Source organism: Bison bison, unplaced genomic scaffold (genome assembly GCF_000754665.1).
Source record: "Bison bison bison isolate TAMUID 2011002044 unplaced genomic scaffold, Bison_UMD1.0 scf7180017864466, whole genome shotgun sequence".
Taxonomy (NCBI): Eukaryota; Metazoa; Chordata; class Mammalia; order Artiodactyla; family Bovidae; genus Bison; species Bison bison.
In genome coordinates this window covers 11,357,727-11,376,694 of record NW_011495027.1, presented here as the reverse complement: position 1 = coordinate 11,376,694, position 18,968 = coordinate 11,357,727, and the positions used below count along the sequence as shown (strand labels likewise).

The window sequence follows — 18,968 nt, the reverse complement described above, 5'->3', positions numbered from 1 at the left end:
TGACTTCACTTTCACTTTTCACTTTCATGCACTGGAGAAGGAAATGGCAACCCACTCCAGTGTTCTTGCCTGGAGAATCCCAGGGACGGGGGAGCCTGGTGGGCTGCCGTCTATGGGGTCACACAGAATCGGACATGACAGAAGTGACTTAGCAGCAGCAGCAGCATAACACAAACAGAAACAGTGTCATGAAAAATAAAATGCTGGGGGAAAAGATTTAGAATCCCAACAACTTCAGATACTGGAATTATCCCATTTTGAATGCAAAGCATTCATATATGGATTTGTATAAAGAAAACATGAACTCAAACAGGAAATGAGTATTTAAAAAAGGATCAGATTTTTAAGAGAAACTAGGTAGACCCTTTAGAAATGTATAATAATGAAACTCAAAACTCACTGGATGCTAATAATAAACAGAAGATTAGATCCAACTGGCTTCCCAGGTGACACAGGGGTAAAGAATCCGCCTGCCAAAGCAGGAGACACAAGAGATGCAGGTTCAATCCCTTAGTCAGGAAGATGTCCTTTGAGTAGGAAATGATAACCCATTCCAGTATTATTTCCAGGGTTATAAGAACAGTCATGGGGTTGCAAAGAGTTGGACATGACTGATTACACTTCAAAAACATATCGGAAGACCATGGCCAGAATACAGCAAAGACAAAAAAAATAGGAGAGATTAAAAGTGAAAGTTAAATTGCTCAGTCATGTCCAACTCTTCACAACCCCATGGACTGCAGCCTACCAGGATCCTCCATCCATAGGATTTTCCAGGCAAGAATACTGGATTAAAAGACCTGAATAATTTGTAATAGAATGACCCAATGCATCTCATCAGAGCTCAAGAAGGAAAGAGAGAGAGAGAGGGGAAGGAATTCATCCAGAAGAGTGAGCAGAGAAACTGCTAAGCTTATAGGTATATTAAGGCAAACACTAAAAATAGTGTCTACTATGTGGGGTTAAAAAAAGTCAATTAAAACAGTAGCACAAACCAGAAGTGGGGTGACTAGTTACTAGAGTTTTGATAAAGTACTAATTACTCTTAGATACTAATTAGCTTTAAGTTTTAAGTGAGTATGCAAAGTATCAAGGGTAAATACTACAAGAACAGAAATTATGGTCCAAATTTCAAACTAGTAGAGAAAAAAAAAATGGAGAATACCAACAAGATTGCCGGGAGAAATATAAACAACTCGGATGTGCAGATGAATCACTTTAATGGAAGAAAGTGAAGAGAAATAAAGAAACTCTTGATGAAGGTGAAAGAGAAGAGTGAAAAAGCTGGCTTAAAACTCAACATTCAAAAAACGAAGATCATGGCATCCAGTCCCATCACTTCATGGCAAAGAGGGGAAAAGTGGTAACAGTGACAGATTTTATTTTCTTGGGCTCCAAAATCACTGCAGACGGTGACAAGCCACGAAATTAAAATGTCTGCTCCCTGACAAAAAGCTATGACAAACCTAAACAGTGCATTAAAAAGCAGAGACATCACTTTGCCAACAAAAGTCCATATAGTCAAAGCTATGGTTTTTCAAGTAGTCATGTACGGATGTGAGAGTTGGATCATAAAAGAAGGCTGAGCGCTGAAGAACTGACGCTTTCAATTTGTGGTGCTGGAGAAGACTCTTGAGAGTCCCTCAGACAGCAAGGAGATCAAACCAGTCAATCCTAAAGAAAATCAACCCTGAATATTCACTGGAAGGACTGATGCTCAAGGTGAAGCTTCAATACTTTGACCACCTGATGTGAAAAGCTGATTCACTGGAAAATACCCAGATCCTGGGAAAGACTGAGGATGAGATGGTTGGATGGCATCACTGACTCAATGGATGCATTTGAGCAAACTCTGGGAGATAGTGAAGGGAAGCCTGGCCTGCTACAATTCACAGGGTTGCAAAGAGTCAGACACGATTTAGCAACTGAACAACAACAAACCAAAAATATATTTAAAGAGACATAAAAAAGTGAGATGAATAGCAGGCACAAAGACAGCAGAAATAAGTCTGAACTTATCAATAGTCATTATAAATGTAAACAGACTGAACCCTCCAGTTAAAAGTCAGAGGTGATCAACTAAATTTACAACAAAACCACTCTATGTATTTAAAAGAGAAATAAAGCATAAAAATACATAGAAATTGAAAATTCATTTTCTAAAAAGGTCAGGATAATTATGAAAGAACAGGGTATAATTTGTGAGAAGAATGTGGTGGGTTACTGAGGTGCTGGTAGTGCTTTTTTGCCTGACTTAAAAGTTACTGACTTTCTAATAACTTAAGCTGTACATTTATGTTTTATACATTTTCTGAATATTTTATCATAACATGTTAAGCACTGCTTAGGAATATTTGTATATTGTTGTATATTGTCACCCTGCTTATTTAACTTATATGCAGAGTACATCATGAGAAATGCTGGGCTGGATGAAGCACAAGCTAGAATCAAGATTGCCTGGAGAAATATCAATAACCTCAGATATGCAGATGATACCACCCTTATGGCAGAAAGTGAAGAACTAAAGAGCCTCTCAATGAAAGAGGAGAGTGAAAAAGTTGACTTAAAACTCAACATTCAGAAAACTAAGATCATGGCATCTGGTCCCATCACTTCATGGCAAATAGATGGGGACACGGTGGAAACAGTGACAGGCTTTATTTTGGGGGGCTCCAAAATCACTGCAGATGGTGACTGAAGCCATGAAATTAAAAGATGCTTGCTCTTTGGAAGAAAAGTTATGACCAACCTAGACAGCATATTAAAAAGCAGAGACATTACTTTGCCACAAATGTCCGTCTAATTAAAGCTATGGTTTTTCCAGTAGTCATATATGGATGTGAGAGCTGGACCATAAAGAAAGCTGAGCACCGAAGAATTGATGCTTTTGAACTGTGGTGTTGGAAAAGACTCTTGAGAGTCCCTTGGACTGCAAGAAGATTCAACCAGTCCATCCTAAAGGAAACCAGTCCTGAATATTCATTGGAAGGACTGATGCTGAAGCTGAAGCTCCAGTACTTTGGCCACCTATGTGAAAAGCTGACTCACTGGAAAAGACCCTGATGCTGGGAAAGATCGAAGGCGGGAGGAGAAGGGGATGACAGAGGATGAGATGGCTGGATGGCATCACTGACTCAATGGACATGAATAAACTCCAGGAGTTGGTGATGGACAGGGAGGCCTGGAGTGCTGCAGTCCATGGGGTCACAAAGAGTCAGACACAACTGAGCGACTGAACTGAAGTATCAGAACTTGGTGAAGAATTTTTTTAATGTTATTCTATTAAAAATCTGAAAACCACTGAAAAGAAGTATATGAAGGAACCATGCTCATCAACTAGAATATTCAGTATTAGATATAATTAGTTCTTAATATGATCTATAAATTCAATGCAACCCCACTCAAAATTCAATAGGACCTTTCAAGCTAGCTTGATTAAGCTTTTTCTAAACCTGTAATGGCTAGGAAGTCAAGACCATCAATGGTTAGGAAAGTAAGACAGATGGAGGAGGGTATCTGTTCTACCAAATATAAAAGCTCATGATTAAAATACACTATTGACTGGAGACAATATTAATACGTTTTTAGAGAGTGATACTGTTAACATCAGGGCTTCCCTGGTGGCACTAGTGGTAAAGAACCCACCCGCCTACCCAGGAGGCATGAGACACGGGTTTGATCCCTGGGTCAGGAAGATCCCCTGGAAGAGGAAATGGCAACTCACTCCAATAGTCTTGCCTGGAGAATCCCATGGACAGAGAAGCCTGGCAAGCTACAGCCCACAGAGTTGAAAAGAGTTGGGACATGACTGAGTGACTTAGCATGCATGCACAATTAACATCACCATGTGAAGTGGTTAGAGCTTAAAATGATCCAGGGTTCATTAGACAACTTGTGACTATCATTACCATTTACATTTTGCACTCAGGTTTTTGTTCCAACCCTATGTATATTATAAATGTACAAATTTTCAAAAAGGACACAGTGAAATTTTGAGTGAAGAAAAATTTTTCAGTGAATCTTATGCAGATACAGATACTTTCTCTGATTGGCTGAGCAACGTATACACTAGTGTCACAAATGACAGTTCTTTAGAATATAGTTCTGATTCAGATGATGTTGAGTATTAGACCAACAAAGACAAAAAAACTTCAGTGACTGATTGATACAGAAAGTGAAAATGAAACTCACAGTGCTGGAGAATGCTCCTTTGCTTCTGCAGAAGAGTGGATTGCAAACATTTCATGAAAATTAGACTTTACACGTATAACTACTGCATGTAATAACCTGCAAAGTGTTAGTGAAGTAATTAATTATTGGCTGGGCCAAAATAAAAATCACCAGCCATAGGCATTCATTTCTGCAAAATCCCCTGGTCAATAATGAGTTAAATTACAGTAATCAAAAAAAACTGTCATTAAAAATTTGATATATGACAGGAGCATAACATTGCCACTCAGTGGGGGAAAGGATGATTCTTTAAATAATTCTTGAACAAATGGTGAAGCAAATGAAAGGTAGAGGAGATGGTTCCTTACCTCATATGCTGAAATAAAATCTAGATGAATTAAAATACCACATGTGAAACGCAAAACCATAACACTTTTAGAAGAAAACACTGGAGAATATCATTTTTACTTTGAATCAAGGAAGAATTTCTTAAAACTAGATAGGAAAGCATTAAATATGAAAGATTCATCGATCTACATTAAAATGAACTTCTATTCATCAAAAAATAATCCTAGACAGACTGAAAAAACTGAAAGATAGCAGCAGCACATAAAAATAATGAAGTATTAGTATGGCAGGTACCGCCAGGATGGCCCCAGAGCTTCCCTGCCACCTGGTTTCACAACCTTGTGTTGTCCCCTCCCACATATACCAGGGCTAGTTTGCACATCTGAGATTAGGCTATAAAAGATTGCCTATTCTACCTTGAAGTTTTCTCCTTTGGATCACTCACTAAAGAAAGCAAGATGCCACACATAGTGATGAACATCCCTATGAAGAGGTCCACATGGCAAGGATGATGTGAATGATCTTGGAAGTGACTCTCCAGTCCAGTGTGAGTCAAAGTCTTGAGATGATTGCAACCCTGGTCAGAACACCCATGAATAAATACAGATACCAACCTAAGGAAAAAATGGGCAAAAGATATAGAGGCTTTTCACAGAAGAAGAAACACAATGCTAAATATGATGGTCAACATTATCAATAATCAAGAAAAAGCAAGACTATAATAAAATGCTATTTTACATCCATTGAACTGGAAAAAAAAAAATGAAGTCTTACTCCTAAATTGTTGGTGAGGATGGGAGAATAAATAACCCTTATACATTAACTTGTAGGTCTGTAAAAATGTTACAATCACTTCAAGGGGAAAATGTGGCATTCCCTTTTTAAATTAAAGATAAATATAACCCATAACTTAGCAATTCCATTCCTAGCCATAGATCTTAGAGACTTATATTAGTAAACATGCACATGGATGTACATAAGAGCACTGTTTATTCTAGCAAAATTCAGTAAACAGACCAAATATCCATCAACAGGAGAACAGATAAATTCTGTATATTTATATAATGGAATACTATACACAGTACACTGAACTATGCATAAATATGGATACATCTATTAAGTGGAAAAAGCAACTCTCAGAAGATACGATGCAGGGGCTTCCATGGTGACTCAGTGGTAAAGAATTCACCTGCCAATGCAGGAGACATGGGTTCGATCCCTGGTCTGGAAAGATCCCACACACCATGGAGCAACTAAGTCCATGGGCCACAACTACTAACCTGCACTCTAGAGCCCAGTAACTGCAACTATTGAGCCCAGGTGCCACAATTACTAAAGCCCAAGTGCCCTAGAGCCTCTGCTCCACAAGAGAAACCACCACAATGAGAAGCCCGTGCACTTCAATGAAGAGCAGACCCCTCTCTGCAACTAGAAAAATGCCCACATAGCAATGAAGAACCAGCAAAGCCAAATAAGTAAATAAATAGAAGATACTATGCAATATTCAAATATACTTAAGAAGTGGGATGTTAATACATAAATCACTATGAACGAATGAATTAATGTACAAATCAACGTGCAAATCAACTAAAATAATCCCCTTTACTGTTTAAATACACATAAGTTTATCAAGCAATAAAAGTGGTACAACATCAATCACTAATAATTTCCATAAAATAATTAAAGTTGGGTTGGTATAACTTTGTTGACTACCACCAACTAAATAATGCCTCCATGATTTAACACAGGGCTGCAAACTCTTCCAATGACTTCCCCTTCCCGTTGCTAATTATTAATTTACTAGTGTACTACCTGGCACCCAGAGACAGTAGACACGCAGCTGATCTCCGTCTCACCTCACTGGTTAGAACAGTACCATTTGGATGCAGGCTGTATGCCAAGAGCCAGTGGCAGGAGCACCCAGTTAGAAGACAGACAGCACAAAAGATGAGGGAGTGGGAGCAAATTGGGTGGGGACTGATGATCCTGGCTGCCAGAACTGGGAACTTGTACTTTGTCTCAGATGAGCCAAGGGAGCAGTAGTGCTGTCACTTACCATATTCTTCTGGGTTATGAAACGGAGGATGGTAGATTCCCTCTCCTCACCCGTCTTTAATGACCAAGGCAGGCTAACCCTCCACCACAGCACAAGATGCCAAATAAAACAAAATGCTAAAAAAAAAAAAAAAAAATCTAAAGGGGCACTACTGTTGTTTAGTCATTAAGTGGTGTCTGACTCTTTGTGACCCCCATGGACTGCAGCCTTCCAGGCTCTTCTGTCCTCAGCTCCCAGAGTTTGCTCAAATGCACGTCCACTGAGTGGTGAAAGGGCCATTTCTGCACCACAAGAGGCTATGCCCCCAAACACCAGTGTCTACCCACACTCCCTTCCAGTATCCCCAGCTGCTACCAGATCTTCGATATGTCTCCTCCCCTTGAGCAGGACGAGGCATTTCTTTGAAGGGTGAACAGAGGAGGTCTCCTCAGCTTAGCTGTCCAGGGTCCTCTCCCACTCAAGGGGCTTATGAAACCAAGAAGATTCCCCAACACCTGAAATAATATATATCTATAGTAAGACCTTCAACTTTGTCTCTAGTACTCAAGCCAGAAATGCATCACGGAGTGTCACGTGGTTTCTGAAATAAACCACATGTAGTGAAATTTATAAGATTAACAGGTTTTACTACTTTTCAGAATTATTTTTTACCAACCAGTAAGGAAATACTTCTACAGCATTAACTGCAGCTATTTCAGTGTGCACTGGCTACATATGAGCCCTGCTCATAACAGAGTACGACACCATCTTTACAGAGCTCAAAACATGGAAAACTCATCAGGTTTAGAAAAGAAAAAAAACCCATGTGGTAAAATGAAAAAAACAAGAAACATAAAACTCAGGATAGCAGTTATCTTTGAAGAAGATGGAAATGGTAATTTTCTATTTCTTGAGTTGACAGATTTATGTTTATTTTATGATGGTTCTTATCTCCTCAGGGTTGACATTTGGGGTTTACCAAATCAGCTCATTGCAAGCTCCCATTCTCTATAATAATGCCATTACAATCTTATAAAAATGAGTACAAAATCTTGTTAATTACTGAAATTGCGCTGAAATCAGGATAATTAATGTCTGTAGAATTTCCCATCTATATGTAAAGGAAGAAATGAGGCTACCGAAATGTGACTTATTCTTAGGACCCAGGTCAGGTGCCCATTATATTTTCTCTTAAATGCTGACAAAAATTATCCAGTTCTTTTAAGAGTTGTCAAAGTTCACAGAAGTTACTCGTCAAAATCTGTATTTCTTAATGGGCAGAAGACTTAGACACTTCTCCAAAGACATTCAGATGGGCAACTGGCACATGAAAAAATGCTCAACATAAGTAATTATTAAATGCAAATCAAAACTACAATGAAGTACCACCCCACACCTGTCAGAATGGTCGTAATTTTTTTTTTTTTAATCTAGAAACAACAAATGCTGGAGGGGTAGAGAGAAAAGGGAACCCTCCTACATTGTTGGTGGGAACATAAACTGGTGCAGCCACTATGGAGAACAGTATGGCAGTTCCTCAAAAAACTAGAATTGCCATTTGATCTAGCAATACCACTCCTGAGCACATATCCAAATAAAACTATTATTCAAAAAGATATATCCACCCCAATGTCCATAGCAGCACTGTTCACAATAGACAAGACATGGAAGCAACCTAAATAGTCATCAACAGAGGAATAAAGATATAGCACATATACACAAATAGAATAATACTCGGCTGTAAAAAAGAATGAACCATCTGCAGGAACATGGATGGACCTGGAGACTGTCATCATTATCAAGTTAAGTCAGAAAGACAAATACCATGTGATATCACTTTTCTGTTAAATCTAAAATATGACTCAAATGAACCTATCTACATATAGAAACAGACTTAAGACACATAGACAACAGACTTGTGGTTGCTACGGGAGGTGGGAGGGATGGAGTGGGAGTTTGGGATTAGCAGATCCAAACTTGTAAATGTAGAATGGACAAACAACAAGGTCCTACTATATTCAATATCATGTGATACACCATAATGGAAAAGAATTTTTAAAAGAATCTGTGTGTGTTATATATATGTAACATACAAATATATATGTCTGTATAACTGAATCACTTTGCTGTACAGAAATTAACACATTTAAATCAAAAAAATGTTTTAATTTATATTTTCTTATCCCCCACCTTTTGGCATCTCTTACATTGTCTATAGTTTCTTTGATTACAGACAGTGATTATACCCAGGAATATATTGGATTAGCCGAAAAGTTCCTTTGGTTTTTAAGAAAAAAAAAAAACAAAACACACACACACATTTTTTCATTTTCACTAAGAACTTTATTGAACAACGTATTCACCATTTTGTTCCACTACCTTCTGCCATTTTTCAGGCAACTTCATAATTCCATTTCCCCCAAACCTTATCTTTTTGAGCAAAGAACTGTTCCAGGTGCCTTTTACAGTCTTCCAAGGAATTTTTTCATTTTTTCCATTAAGAGAATTTTGTAAAGACAGAAATAAATGGGACATTGGAAGTCACGATGTCTGGTAAATAAGGTGGATCAATCAGAACTTTCCAGCCAAGCTGTTAACAGTTTTTGCCTGGTCATCAAAGAAACATGCAGTCTTAAGTTCTCCTGATCAAAGATTATGGGTTTTCTCTTGACTAACTGTGGATAATTTTGAGTGATTGCTTTCAGTTGATATAAATGGGAACAGGACTTGTTGGAATGAATTGTCTGGTTTTCCAGAAGGAGCTCATAATAGAGGCCTCCTCTCCAATTCCACCATACACACATCACTTTCTTGGGAGAAGACCACCCTTTGGTGTGGTTGGTGGTGGTTCATTTTGCTTGCCCTGTGATCTCTTCCATTCCACATTACTGTACAGCATCCACTTTCCATTGCCCATCACTTTTAAAAACATTTTCATTATGTTTAAGTAGAGAATCACACGCAGAAACATGATCAGGAAGGTTTTTTTCACGTAATTTATGTGGAACCCAAACATCAAAGAGATGAACATAACCACGCTGGTGCAAGTGATTTTCAACACTTGATTTGAGATGTTGGCTATCTCCCGTGTGGTATAATGTTCTTGATTTGATTGCTATCAACTTCAACTGGTCCAACAGACCATGGAACTTTGTCCAGAGAGAAATCTCCAGCACAAACCTACACAAACCACTCCTGACACATTTGATCAATTACAGCACCTTCTCTATACACTGCATTTTTTCGTATTTGAGTTTTTACCTTTCTTGAAATAACAAACATAATATGCCTAAATTGTTGCTTTTTTTTCCTTCCATCTTCAGTATTAAAATGGCTACACAAAAATTCACCAATTTTCTTTTTTCTAACGCACGCTGATATGGCAGCAGTTACAATACAATCTAACAACATTGTTAAACTAAGCACTGCTAGAGCCATCTTATGGGAAAAAACAAACAAACCTTTTAGCCAACCCAATATTTGATCCCAGGTATATGAGCTCACTGAAGTAGTTTTGGTGGTTTTTTAAAATATTTTTTTCACTTGCACTAATACGTTCTTCACGAAGAAAATCTATCCTTTACAATAAGTCTGGAGATCCTTTTCCTTTTACTCTTTCCTTAATACTGCTATAAGGATGTTATCTTTCCCTACCAAGTAGGATATGACTTCCTTGATTTTGGTTCAGATAGTAAAAGTCCTTTTCATTGTTGAGTATTCTGATAGGCGTTGTTTTCCTGATGTTTTGTTTTGTGTATGTCCCTGCTTACAAGCTTGGCATGGATCTCTAAATTTTCATCTCAACAATTACAGCCCCTCATTGTTCAGGATCAACTCTGAATTTCATTCCTTTTTATAGTTTCTAGAACTTACTAATCATAGTTTTGTATTTGCCCTTTTAAAAAGGTTGATCTTCTGAAATTAAGACATCCTAAAATCATGGATGTGACACTAACTGTGGCCAACATTCTGTTTCCATGTTTTGAGATGCCATGAAGACACAGGCACTCGCTCTGACAGAAGCATGGGAAATGCTGACCAGCCTGAGACTAGATCAAGCTATGTAGTACAGGGACAGTTCTTATGGATGCAGAGGATAAGATGGTGTAAAAGGAAAAGTCTAACACAGCTACTGTAGAACAAAGATTAAGAAATACAAATTATTATTCACTGTAAAGAAAGTTAACTTTTTTTTTCTTTAGGAAAGCTTGAGAGAAACTAAAACTAGAATATAACTTTCAAAACTGCTTTGCAAAACTTGTTGCCATTTATGGAATGTAGCCATCTAAGTTGTACTACCTGGAGTGTAGCACATTCAATAACAAAACCAATACATCTCTTTAATTCACATAGCGATAATAAGAGAGAATTCTATACACCTTAATGGACCATGAAAAGATTATTTTATTCCATGAAAATATTCTCAACAGAGAACACTATCTTAAACAAAGCATTTACATTAAGAAATCAACATGTGCACAGAAAGAGTAAAAATTACTGAAAAATTAAAGATTTCTTTTGGACAATTCACATGTTCAAATTTAAGAATGATTTAAACTGTGCAAGTACAAATGTCTTCCTTATTGTAATAATCCATATACAGGTTGCACTATTCCACATGAAGGAACCTGCCTCCTACGGAAGCAAATCCTGCAAGAAAAACAAACAGTAGCTTGTAAAGAACAGTTAGTCCTCACAAGAAAGCCTTAAACTTTGCCCTCTGTGGCTATTAGCCAAAAAAACACAAGCACTTCAGGCTTTATACAGAAGACAAACACAGCCAGATCACATTTCCTCTTCATTGCTAACCTTGAAAATAAAAATAGCACTGGATTTTAAAGCTACTTTATGTAGTCTGTCAGTACTGAATAATGTCACATTATATAAATAACCCTGTAACGAGATTTAAAATCTAAAACTTCATAGTTTACTAGCCTTAAAGGTAATACACTATATGTCAGCTGTGTAATAGGAGCATACTTGATCTTACGAAGGCATCCACTTTCACACAACTGTCATTCAGCTTTAGTATTAATATAACTGGTAGTACAATTCAAATAACACTGGGGAAAATTATTAAAGCAGTCACACAGCTTCTAAAATATTGCTTGAAATCCAACAATACATAGACCATTTCACGTTTTCTTTCCTCCCTCGAAACAGTAAAGAACCAAATTAATCAATCTTCCATGTTACAAATATTCCCCCCTCCCCCACCCACCTCCCTATTAAATGCCACTAAGAAATCAGTTAAGATACAAGTCATTAACAGAATCACAAATGCAAGGCAGGACAACATGAGCAATAGGGGCACTGATGACAATTATATATACAAGTATAAACATACAGAAACTCCCATTTTACAAGTAAAAGTGCACATAGATCATTACAAAGTTTCACTATATTTTATCCAGTTCAAATAAAATCATCACTCGGAAACAGACTATCATTGTAATAATTAAATGAGAACACGGTAACCCCAAATTAAAAGACAATGAGGGGAAAGGTCCATAAAACTTCTTATTGAAAACACTGAGTAAAGTAAAATGGACTCAGACATGTCTCTAGTTTGATGTGTAAATTTGAAGATGCACCATCAAACGTGGCAGAGCTCTAAAAGCCCCCTATGGAGGTTGTATGGCAGCTGCAGCAGCACTGCCAAGTTAAAGGAGGTCGCACTGAGCTGACACATGAAGCCCTTTGTGGGATACTGTAGTGGTAGAGTTGGCAATCAACAGATTTAGGCACTCTAGTTTAAGGCAGCATTTGAATGGAAGCAGCTGACTTCTGACAACAGTCCTTTGTCTTGAGGCGGTGAGTATCTTCTGTGTTTATTATACCAGGATTTCACTGCTGACTATAGATTCTTCCCAGACTGAGGGGCTGAAGATCGATCATGTTTCAAAGAGTTCTTTGAACTGGGCTGTAGGCTAGAGCAGAGATGTTTTCTTTTTCTGATCATAAATACTTCAGGTTCACAAACTACTTCTTCATAATGCCAAAACTGGAATGTTCTGTAGTGGGGACATTATAGCAGCATACACAAATGCTAGGATGGAAACATTAGTGCTGGAGATGTTTGACAGAGTGATTTGCACTACAAATGTAAAACAAAACAAAGGCTTTGACAAGAACAAGGGATTATAAAAACATGCCTAAAAATCTAAACCCGATCACTCTAGACATGCAACAGGATGTTAAGCAAGCACAGAGGTGGCGCAGGCAGACACTGACAAATGGCAAGGATTCTGACAGACAATGGGTCTAAAAGCCAATTAAAACAGAGCTGGGACGGATAGTCCTGTTACGACAGTCAAATTTAATAAGAGCTCTGCATTCTTTCTAATTTGAATATCAGTAAAACAGATGGAAAAAAGGTTAGCCATTGTTGGCTTTTTTTCCTTTATATGAATAACTATAAATGACAAATTTAAGGGTTGGTATTACAATGATTTTTTAAAACAACACAAGGAAATGCTAATGAAGTTAGTAAAAAATAATCATGTCTGCATGCACTCATGCAACTTGCTTCTCTCACTTTCTCTGAGCCTGACAACTCTAACACCTCCCCCCCCAAAAGCAGCTGCATGTAACCTCCTTCAACATCTTGCCCATTTCCTCAGAAACCCTCTTCAGGAACCTGCAGTCCAGGAGGAAAAAGAAAAGAACAATTACTGAAGACCTTTGGTAAGACCAAAAGGGATGTCCAGTTTAAAGCATCCATCCCAAATGCCTCTAAAATCATTTTATAGTCAGCTATTAAAAACACCAAAAAATGCTGGAACATGAGCAAAATTAAGGACCAGTCTCTTAACTGCTTCTTCACTTTACTTCCCTAGACAACTAGCACTGCCTATCTTGACTGTACAGTGTTTCCCACAAATGCTTACTAAAATTAGTTGGGAAAAAAACTATCCTAATAACTGACAATTCAGTTAAAATGAGGAAATGCCCTTCATGATAGTACAGATATATTCCTCCAACCCATTTAGTGAAAAAAAGTCATTTTTTCTTTCAGGCAAAATTTGCCAGTACTTCCCCACTATGCAAGATTTCCTCTATCTTAGTTTATTTAGAATCCACTTTCCTATGTATAATTGCTAAATGCTAGTATCACTAAAGTGACATTTCTCAAAAGACATTTCAAGATGAAAAATACAAGCATTAATTCAGAAGAAAGCTTGTACATTACTGAAAATTACTAGAAAACCTGAAAATATCCTTGGGTCTCAAAAGAAAGCCATTTTATTCACTTAAGAGCAAGACCAGGCCCATTTATTTTGCATCTCTTGATTAGCCTACTACAAAATAGATTATGTGCTACATGCCTGTTTTCTTCCTTTAGGAAACCAAAATTAAGAACAGGGACAAAAACGAAAATGATTACATCCGTATTTTATCCATTAGCTAATTATTATTACTTTTTCCTAGAAACTGTAGCTACAATTTGAAACTCCTATACCAAACCACTCTTTTGGGCATCAGCAAGCATTTCAGTGCAGTTTTACTTGAGTTCACTACCATCACTGTTTCCTGAAGCAAAGTGTAACGGGGTAGGGAGCTTTCTATCTATGGATTCCTGCCCAGTAGATCAAATTCTATGATTTATACGGCAGAAAAACATAAATCCTTCACACAGACTTAAGCAGAACACAGAGCAAAAGGCATCAGTTAAGCTTCACACCAACATCACTCAAATGGTAAAGCGTCACAAGAACAGCTTCTTGTGGTAATGTTCACATCTCTAAGATGGAGCCTATGCTCAGCTCACAGTGAACAATAAATCTTGGATGCCGTTTAAGCTTTCCTATGTTTTCCCACCCACTGACTGTGTTTTCATTTTGTCATCATTCCTATGTCATATGTGTTACAAAGTTGCCAATTAGTTTAGATGTAAGTTACTGCACCTTTACTGTTTTTCTCTAGAGTTACATCTATGTATGATGTGGGAACGTAGCCTTCTTCACCGTTCTGTCTCCGAGCTCTTGTCCATCCATCACCCTTGTCCTCCTCAATAATGTACAGAACTTCACCTTCTTTCATTGCCAGAGTGCCTTCATTATGTCCTAAATGAGAGTTTTCATAGCACAATCATAATTTAAGCATAACAACAATTTTGAATAAAAGTTACAAATACAAAACAATGTGAAACCCTGCTAGATTTCAATATAATAGAACTATGAGCACACTGACTCTCGTTACCAACGACTCCATGATGCTCTGTAGTTTGCCCAACACTTCCATATATTTATCTTGTTTGAACTGCACAATAACCCTGTGAGGCTGGCAGCAGCACCGTGAAAGATGAAATATCTGAGCTACAATAATATTGTATGATTTGACAGGGTACACAAACTTCATTTCATTACTCTAACTCCTTCCTCAAATTTGAGTGGCAGTGCTATCTAGAAAATTCATGAAGTTTAGATCAAGAAAAGAGTAAAAAGACAGTGAAAGGGCTGGAAGAAATAAGAATATAATTGTAGAAGCAGAATGGTCATAATCATAAACCACAAATCTCCTTCAAAATCCCAATCCCTTAGCCATTCCCAAGCTGCTTAACAGTAACAATTTTCACAAATGAATCTTTATTTAACATATGCTAAATTCTTCCCTTCCTCTCTACATTACAACAAGATCTTACTTAACACAATTTTCTCAGAGTGAGGAATAACTGAAAATTACTCAATTTAAAAACCAAAACCATAGATGGGTAGGGAAGGACCTTAAATCGTATACCATTTTAATACCGACTTCTTTGTGAAGGTGTTACTCTGCTCTTTGGTGAAATGAAGGAAACAATTTTTCAAAGTCCAAGAAAGAGAAGGGTAACTAAAAACATGTGACAGGACCACACCTTCCTTCCCTCACAGTTTGTTCTCCAACTATCACAGGAGAAGGATGGCACATTCAGAAGCTACATTTTCTCCTTCCCACATTTGAAAATATGGCCAACAGACTCAGGATATGGTAGCGCAGTCAGCTATGCCATTTGCCTTATACCAGCCAATCAATGATAGCAACTTACAAGGAAGAGCATGAAGTGGTATCTACCAGCCTTCCACTTCCTGGGTTGAGCTATATGCTCAAGCAGCTTCAGCTTTGAAGAGTACATTAGTAAGGCCTCTTTGGGAAATTCTGTTATCAGGCAAAGTTGATAATTAAACAATAATCTTTATTAGGATACTGGTAACATAGGCAATTTTCTTTCAATGTCATATATAGAAGGAACATCTCTATTTGTAATGTAGTTAATATTCACACTAATGAGCCTGGATAATTTTCTAGTGATTGTATTTAGCTATAAGGACAGGGACTCAGTACACATGTAGACTTTAAGGAACCAATTTTATCAAATACAATGCATTAAGAAAATCATACCATCAAAAGGGTAGATAGCTTTGCAGTGTCCAATAGCAGGCAAGGGATCATCATCTTCAAACTCATCATCAAACTCACTGTGGTGGCCATGCTGTTGGGGTGGTCCACGAACTTCTTGGTTTGCATCATCAGTGTAACTTCCCTCAGGACTATAAAACAAAATTATATCTCATCAGGTATCACAAAGATGGGAACTTTTTATATTATCTACAAACTGATCTCCACAAGATCAACTGAGAGAATCAAAAATCAATGACACAGTTCCCAATTAAGCTTTTATTTTCTTAAATGTTGAAATATGTGTGTCTGCATGGCTTCTAATTCAAAATGCTTCTTTGTTGGATTTTCTGAAATTAAAAGAATTAAAGATAATAATGTTCTAGGCACTGGAGAAGGAAATGGCAACCCACTCCAGTGTTCTTGCCTGGAGAATCCCAGGGACGGGGCAGCCTGGTGGGCTGCGGTCTATGGGGTCACACAGAGTCGGACACGACTGAGGTCACTTAGTAGCAGCAGCAGCAGGCATATAACATGTACTTAGTAAATATGTCTCATTATCACTGGGTCCAGAGATAAAATGGAAAAGTGTCATGAACAGTTGGTTTTTATCATCCCAGATTCAAGAGGGATGGAGGGATTCACCCACTGCTTTTGCAAGAAAACTAAAATTTCTTAGAGGACCCACACAGACCCATGTTCACTTCACAGGCTTCAGGTAGACTTGCTCTGCCCTGGTTCCAGAAGATCCATCTTAGCAGAGAACTTGCATGACCAGAGTGAATAGCCCACAGGTAGGCATGTAACTCAGTAAGATATAACAGACTCTTGTTTGGGATTACTGAAAGAGAAACTCCCTTCCTTTATCACTGGACCCAAACCTGGAGAAATATGAGCTTACAGATTTAGAAGATCACCATATAGAGACTGTACAAAAAAGATCTTCATGACCCAGATAATCACGACGTTGTGATCACTCACCTAGAGCCAGACATCCTGGAATGTGAAGTCAAGTGGGCCTTAGAAAGCATCACTACGAACAAAGCTAGTGGAGGTGATGGAATTCCAGTTGAGCTATTCCAAATCCTGAAAGATGATGCTGTGAAAGTGCTGCACTCAATATGCCAGCAAATTTGGAAAACTCAGCAGTGGCCACAGGACTGGAAAAGGTCAGTTTTCATTCCAATCCCAAAGCAAGGCAATGCCAAAGAATGCTCAAACTACTGCACAATTGTGCTCATTTCACACACTAGTAAAGTAATGCTCAAAATTCTCCAAGCCAGGCTTCAGCAATACGTGAACCGTGAACTTCTGATGTACAAGCTGGATTTAGAAAAGGCAGAGGAACCAGAGATCAAATTGCCAACACCTGCTGGATCATCGAAAAAGCAAGAGAGTTCCAGAAAAACATCTATTTCTGCTTTATTGACTATGCCAAAGCCTTTGACTGTGTGGATCACAATAAACTATGGAAAATTCTGAAAGAGATGGAAATACCAGACCACCTGACCTGCCTCTTGAGAAAACTATATGCAGGTCAGGAAGCAACAGTTAGAAATGGACATGCAACAACAGACGGGTTCCAAATAGGAAAAGGAATATGTCAAAGCTGTATATTGTCACCCTGCTTATTTAACTTATATGTAGAGTGAATCATGAGAAACGCTGGGCTGGAAGAAACACAAGCTGGAATCATGACTGCTGGGAGAAATATCAATAACGTCAAATATGCAGATGACACCACCCTTATAGCAGAAAGTGAAGAACTAAAGAACCTCTTGATGAAAGTGAAAGAGGAGAGTGAAAAAGTTGGCTTAAAGCTCAACATTCAGAAAACAAAGATCATGGCATCCAGTCCCATCACTTCATAGCAAATAGATGGAGAAACAGTGGAAACAGTGGCTGACTTTATTTTTTGTGCTCCAAAATCACTGCAGATGGTGATTGCAGCCATGAAATTAAAAGACGCTTACTCCTTGGAAGGAAAGTTATGACCAACCTAGACAGCATATTAAAAAGCAGAGACATTATTTTGTCAACAAAGGTTCACTAGTCTAGGCTATGGTTTTTCCAGTGGTCATGTATGGATGTGAAAGTTAGACTATAAAGAAAGCTTAGCACCGAGAATTGATGCTTTTGAACTGTGGTGTTGGAGAAGACTCTTGAGAGCCCCTTGGACTTCAAAGAGATCCAACCACTCCAAACTAAAGGAGATCAGTCATGGGTGTTCATTGGAAGGAATGATGTTGAAGCTGAAATTCCAATACTTTGGCCACTTGATGCGAAGATTGACTCGTTTGAAAAAACCCTGGTGCTAGGGAAGATTGAAGGCAGGAGGAGAAGGGGACGACAGAGGATGAGATGGTTGGATGGCATCACTGACTCAATGGACATGGGTTTGGGTAAATTCCGGGAGTTGGTGATGGACAGGGAGGCCTGGCATGCTGCGGTTCATGGGTTGCAACGAGGTGGACACGACTGAGTGAGTGAACTGAACTGATATAGAGCCTTAAAATGAAGTCAACACAGTGGAAGACAGAACTGTGAGGTAGAAATGGAAAACTGAAGATATCATCTGAGTTCCTAGATCAAGCTCTCCCTAAAGTCAGTCAATACAATCCCGTTTCTGTTTAAGTCAGTATGGGTAGAAGACTCATCCTGTCACTGAAAATCAAAAGACTCCTAGGAAAATTGATTTCCAATTAACCACATTAACAGGAAAGTTAGTAACTAAGAAAATCCAAAAGAGCAGGCAAGACAAAGACAATTTTTTGGTAAATTTTTACTTCAAAAGAGAAAAATGTTAATTTTGCCAAATAATCAGATGACTGAATGAGATTTTAATAATAGTAAAATTTGCCTGATTAGATTTTGCAGTATTTTCAGTATGTCTGGAAGCTACATTCTTAATAACACAAACCACAGAGACTAGATTATTTTAATCTCAGTTCAGTTCAGTCGCTCAGTTGTGTCCGACTCTTTGTGACCCCATGAATCACAGCACGCAAGGCCTCCCTGTCCATCACCAACTCCCGGA

General features: G+C 38.1%; 1 protein-coding gene across 1 annotated transcript in view; it reads right to left on the bottom strand.

Moving 5' to 3' along the window:
* Window positions 1–10,937: 10,937 nt before the first annotated feature.
* FNBP1L (formin binding protein 1-like) overlaps window positions 10,938–18,968 on the bottom strand; it is a 95,122-nt gene continuing 87,091 nt past the window's right edge. Inside the window, exons 13-14 of the mRNA XM_010860510.1 lie at window positions 15,935–16,083; window positions 10,938–14,619 (exon numbers count right to left, since the gene is read on the bottom strand). Coding sequence (XP_010858812.1) covers window positions 14,441–14,619; window positions 15,935–16,083 — 328 coding nt within the window. The 3' untranslated portion in view covers window positions 10,938–14,440. The remainder of the gene's footprint in view (window positions 14,620–15,934; window positions 16,084–18,968) is intronic.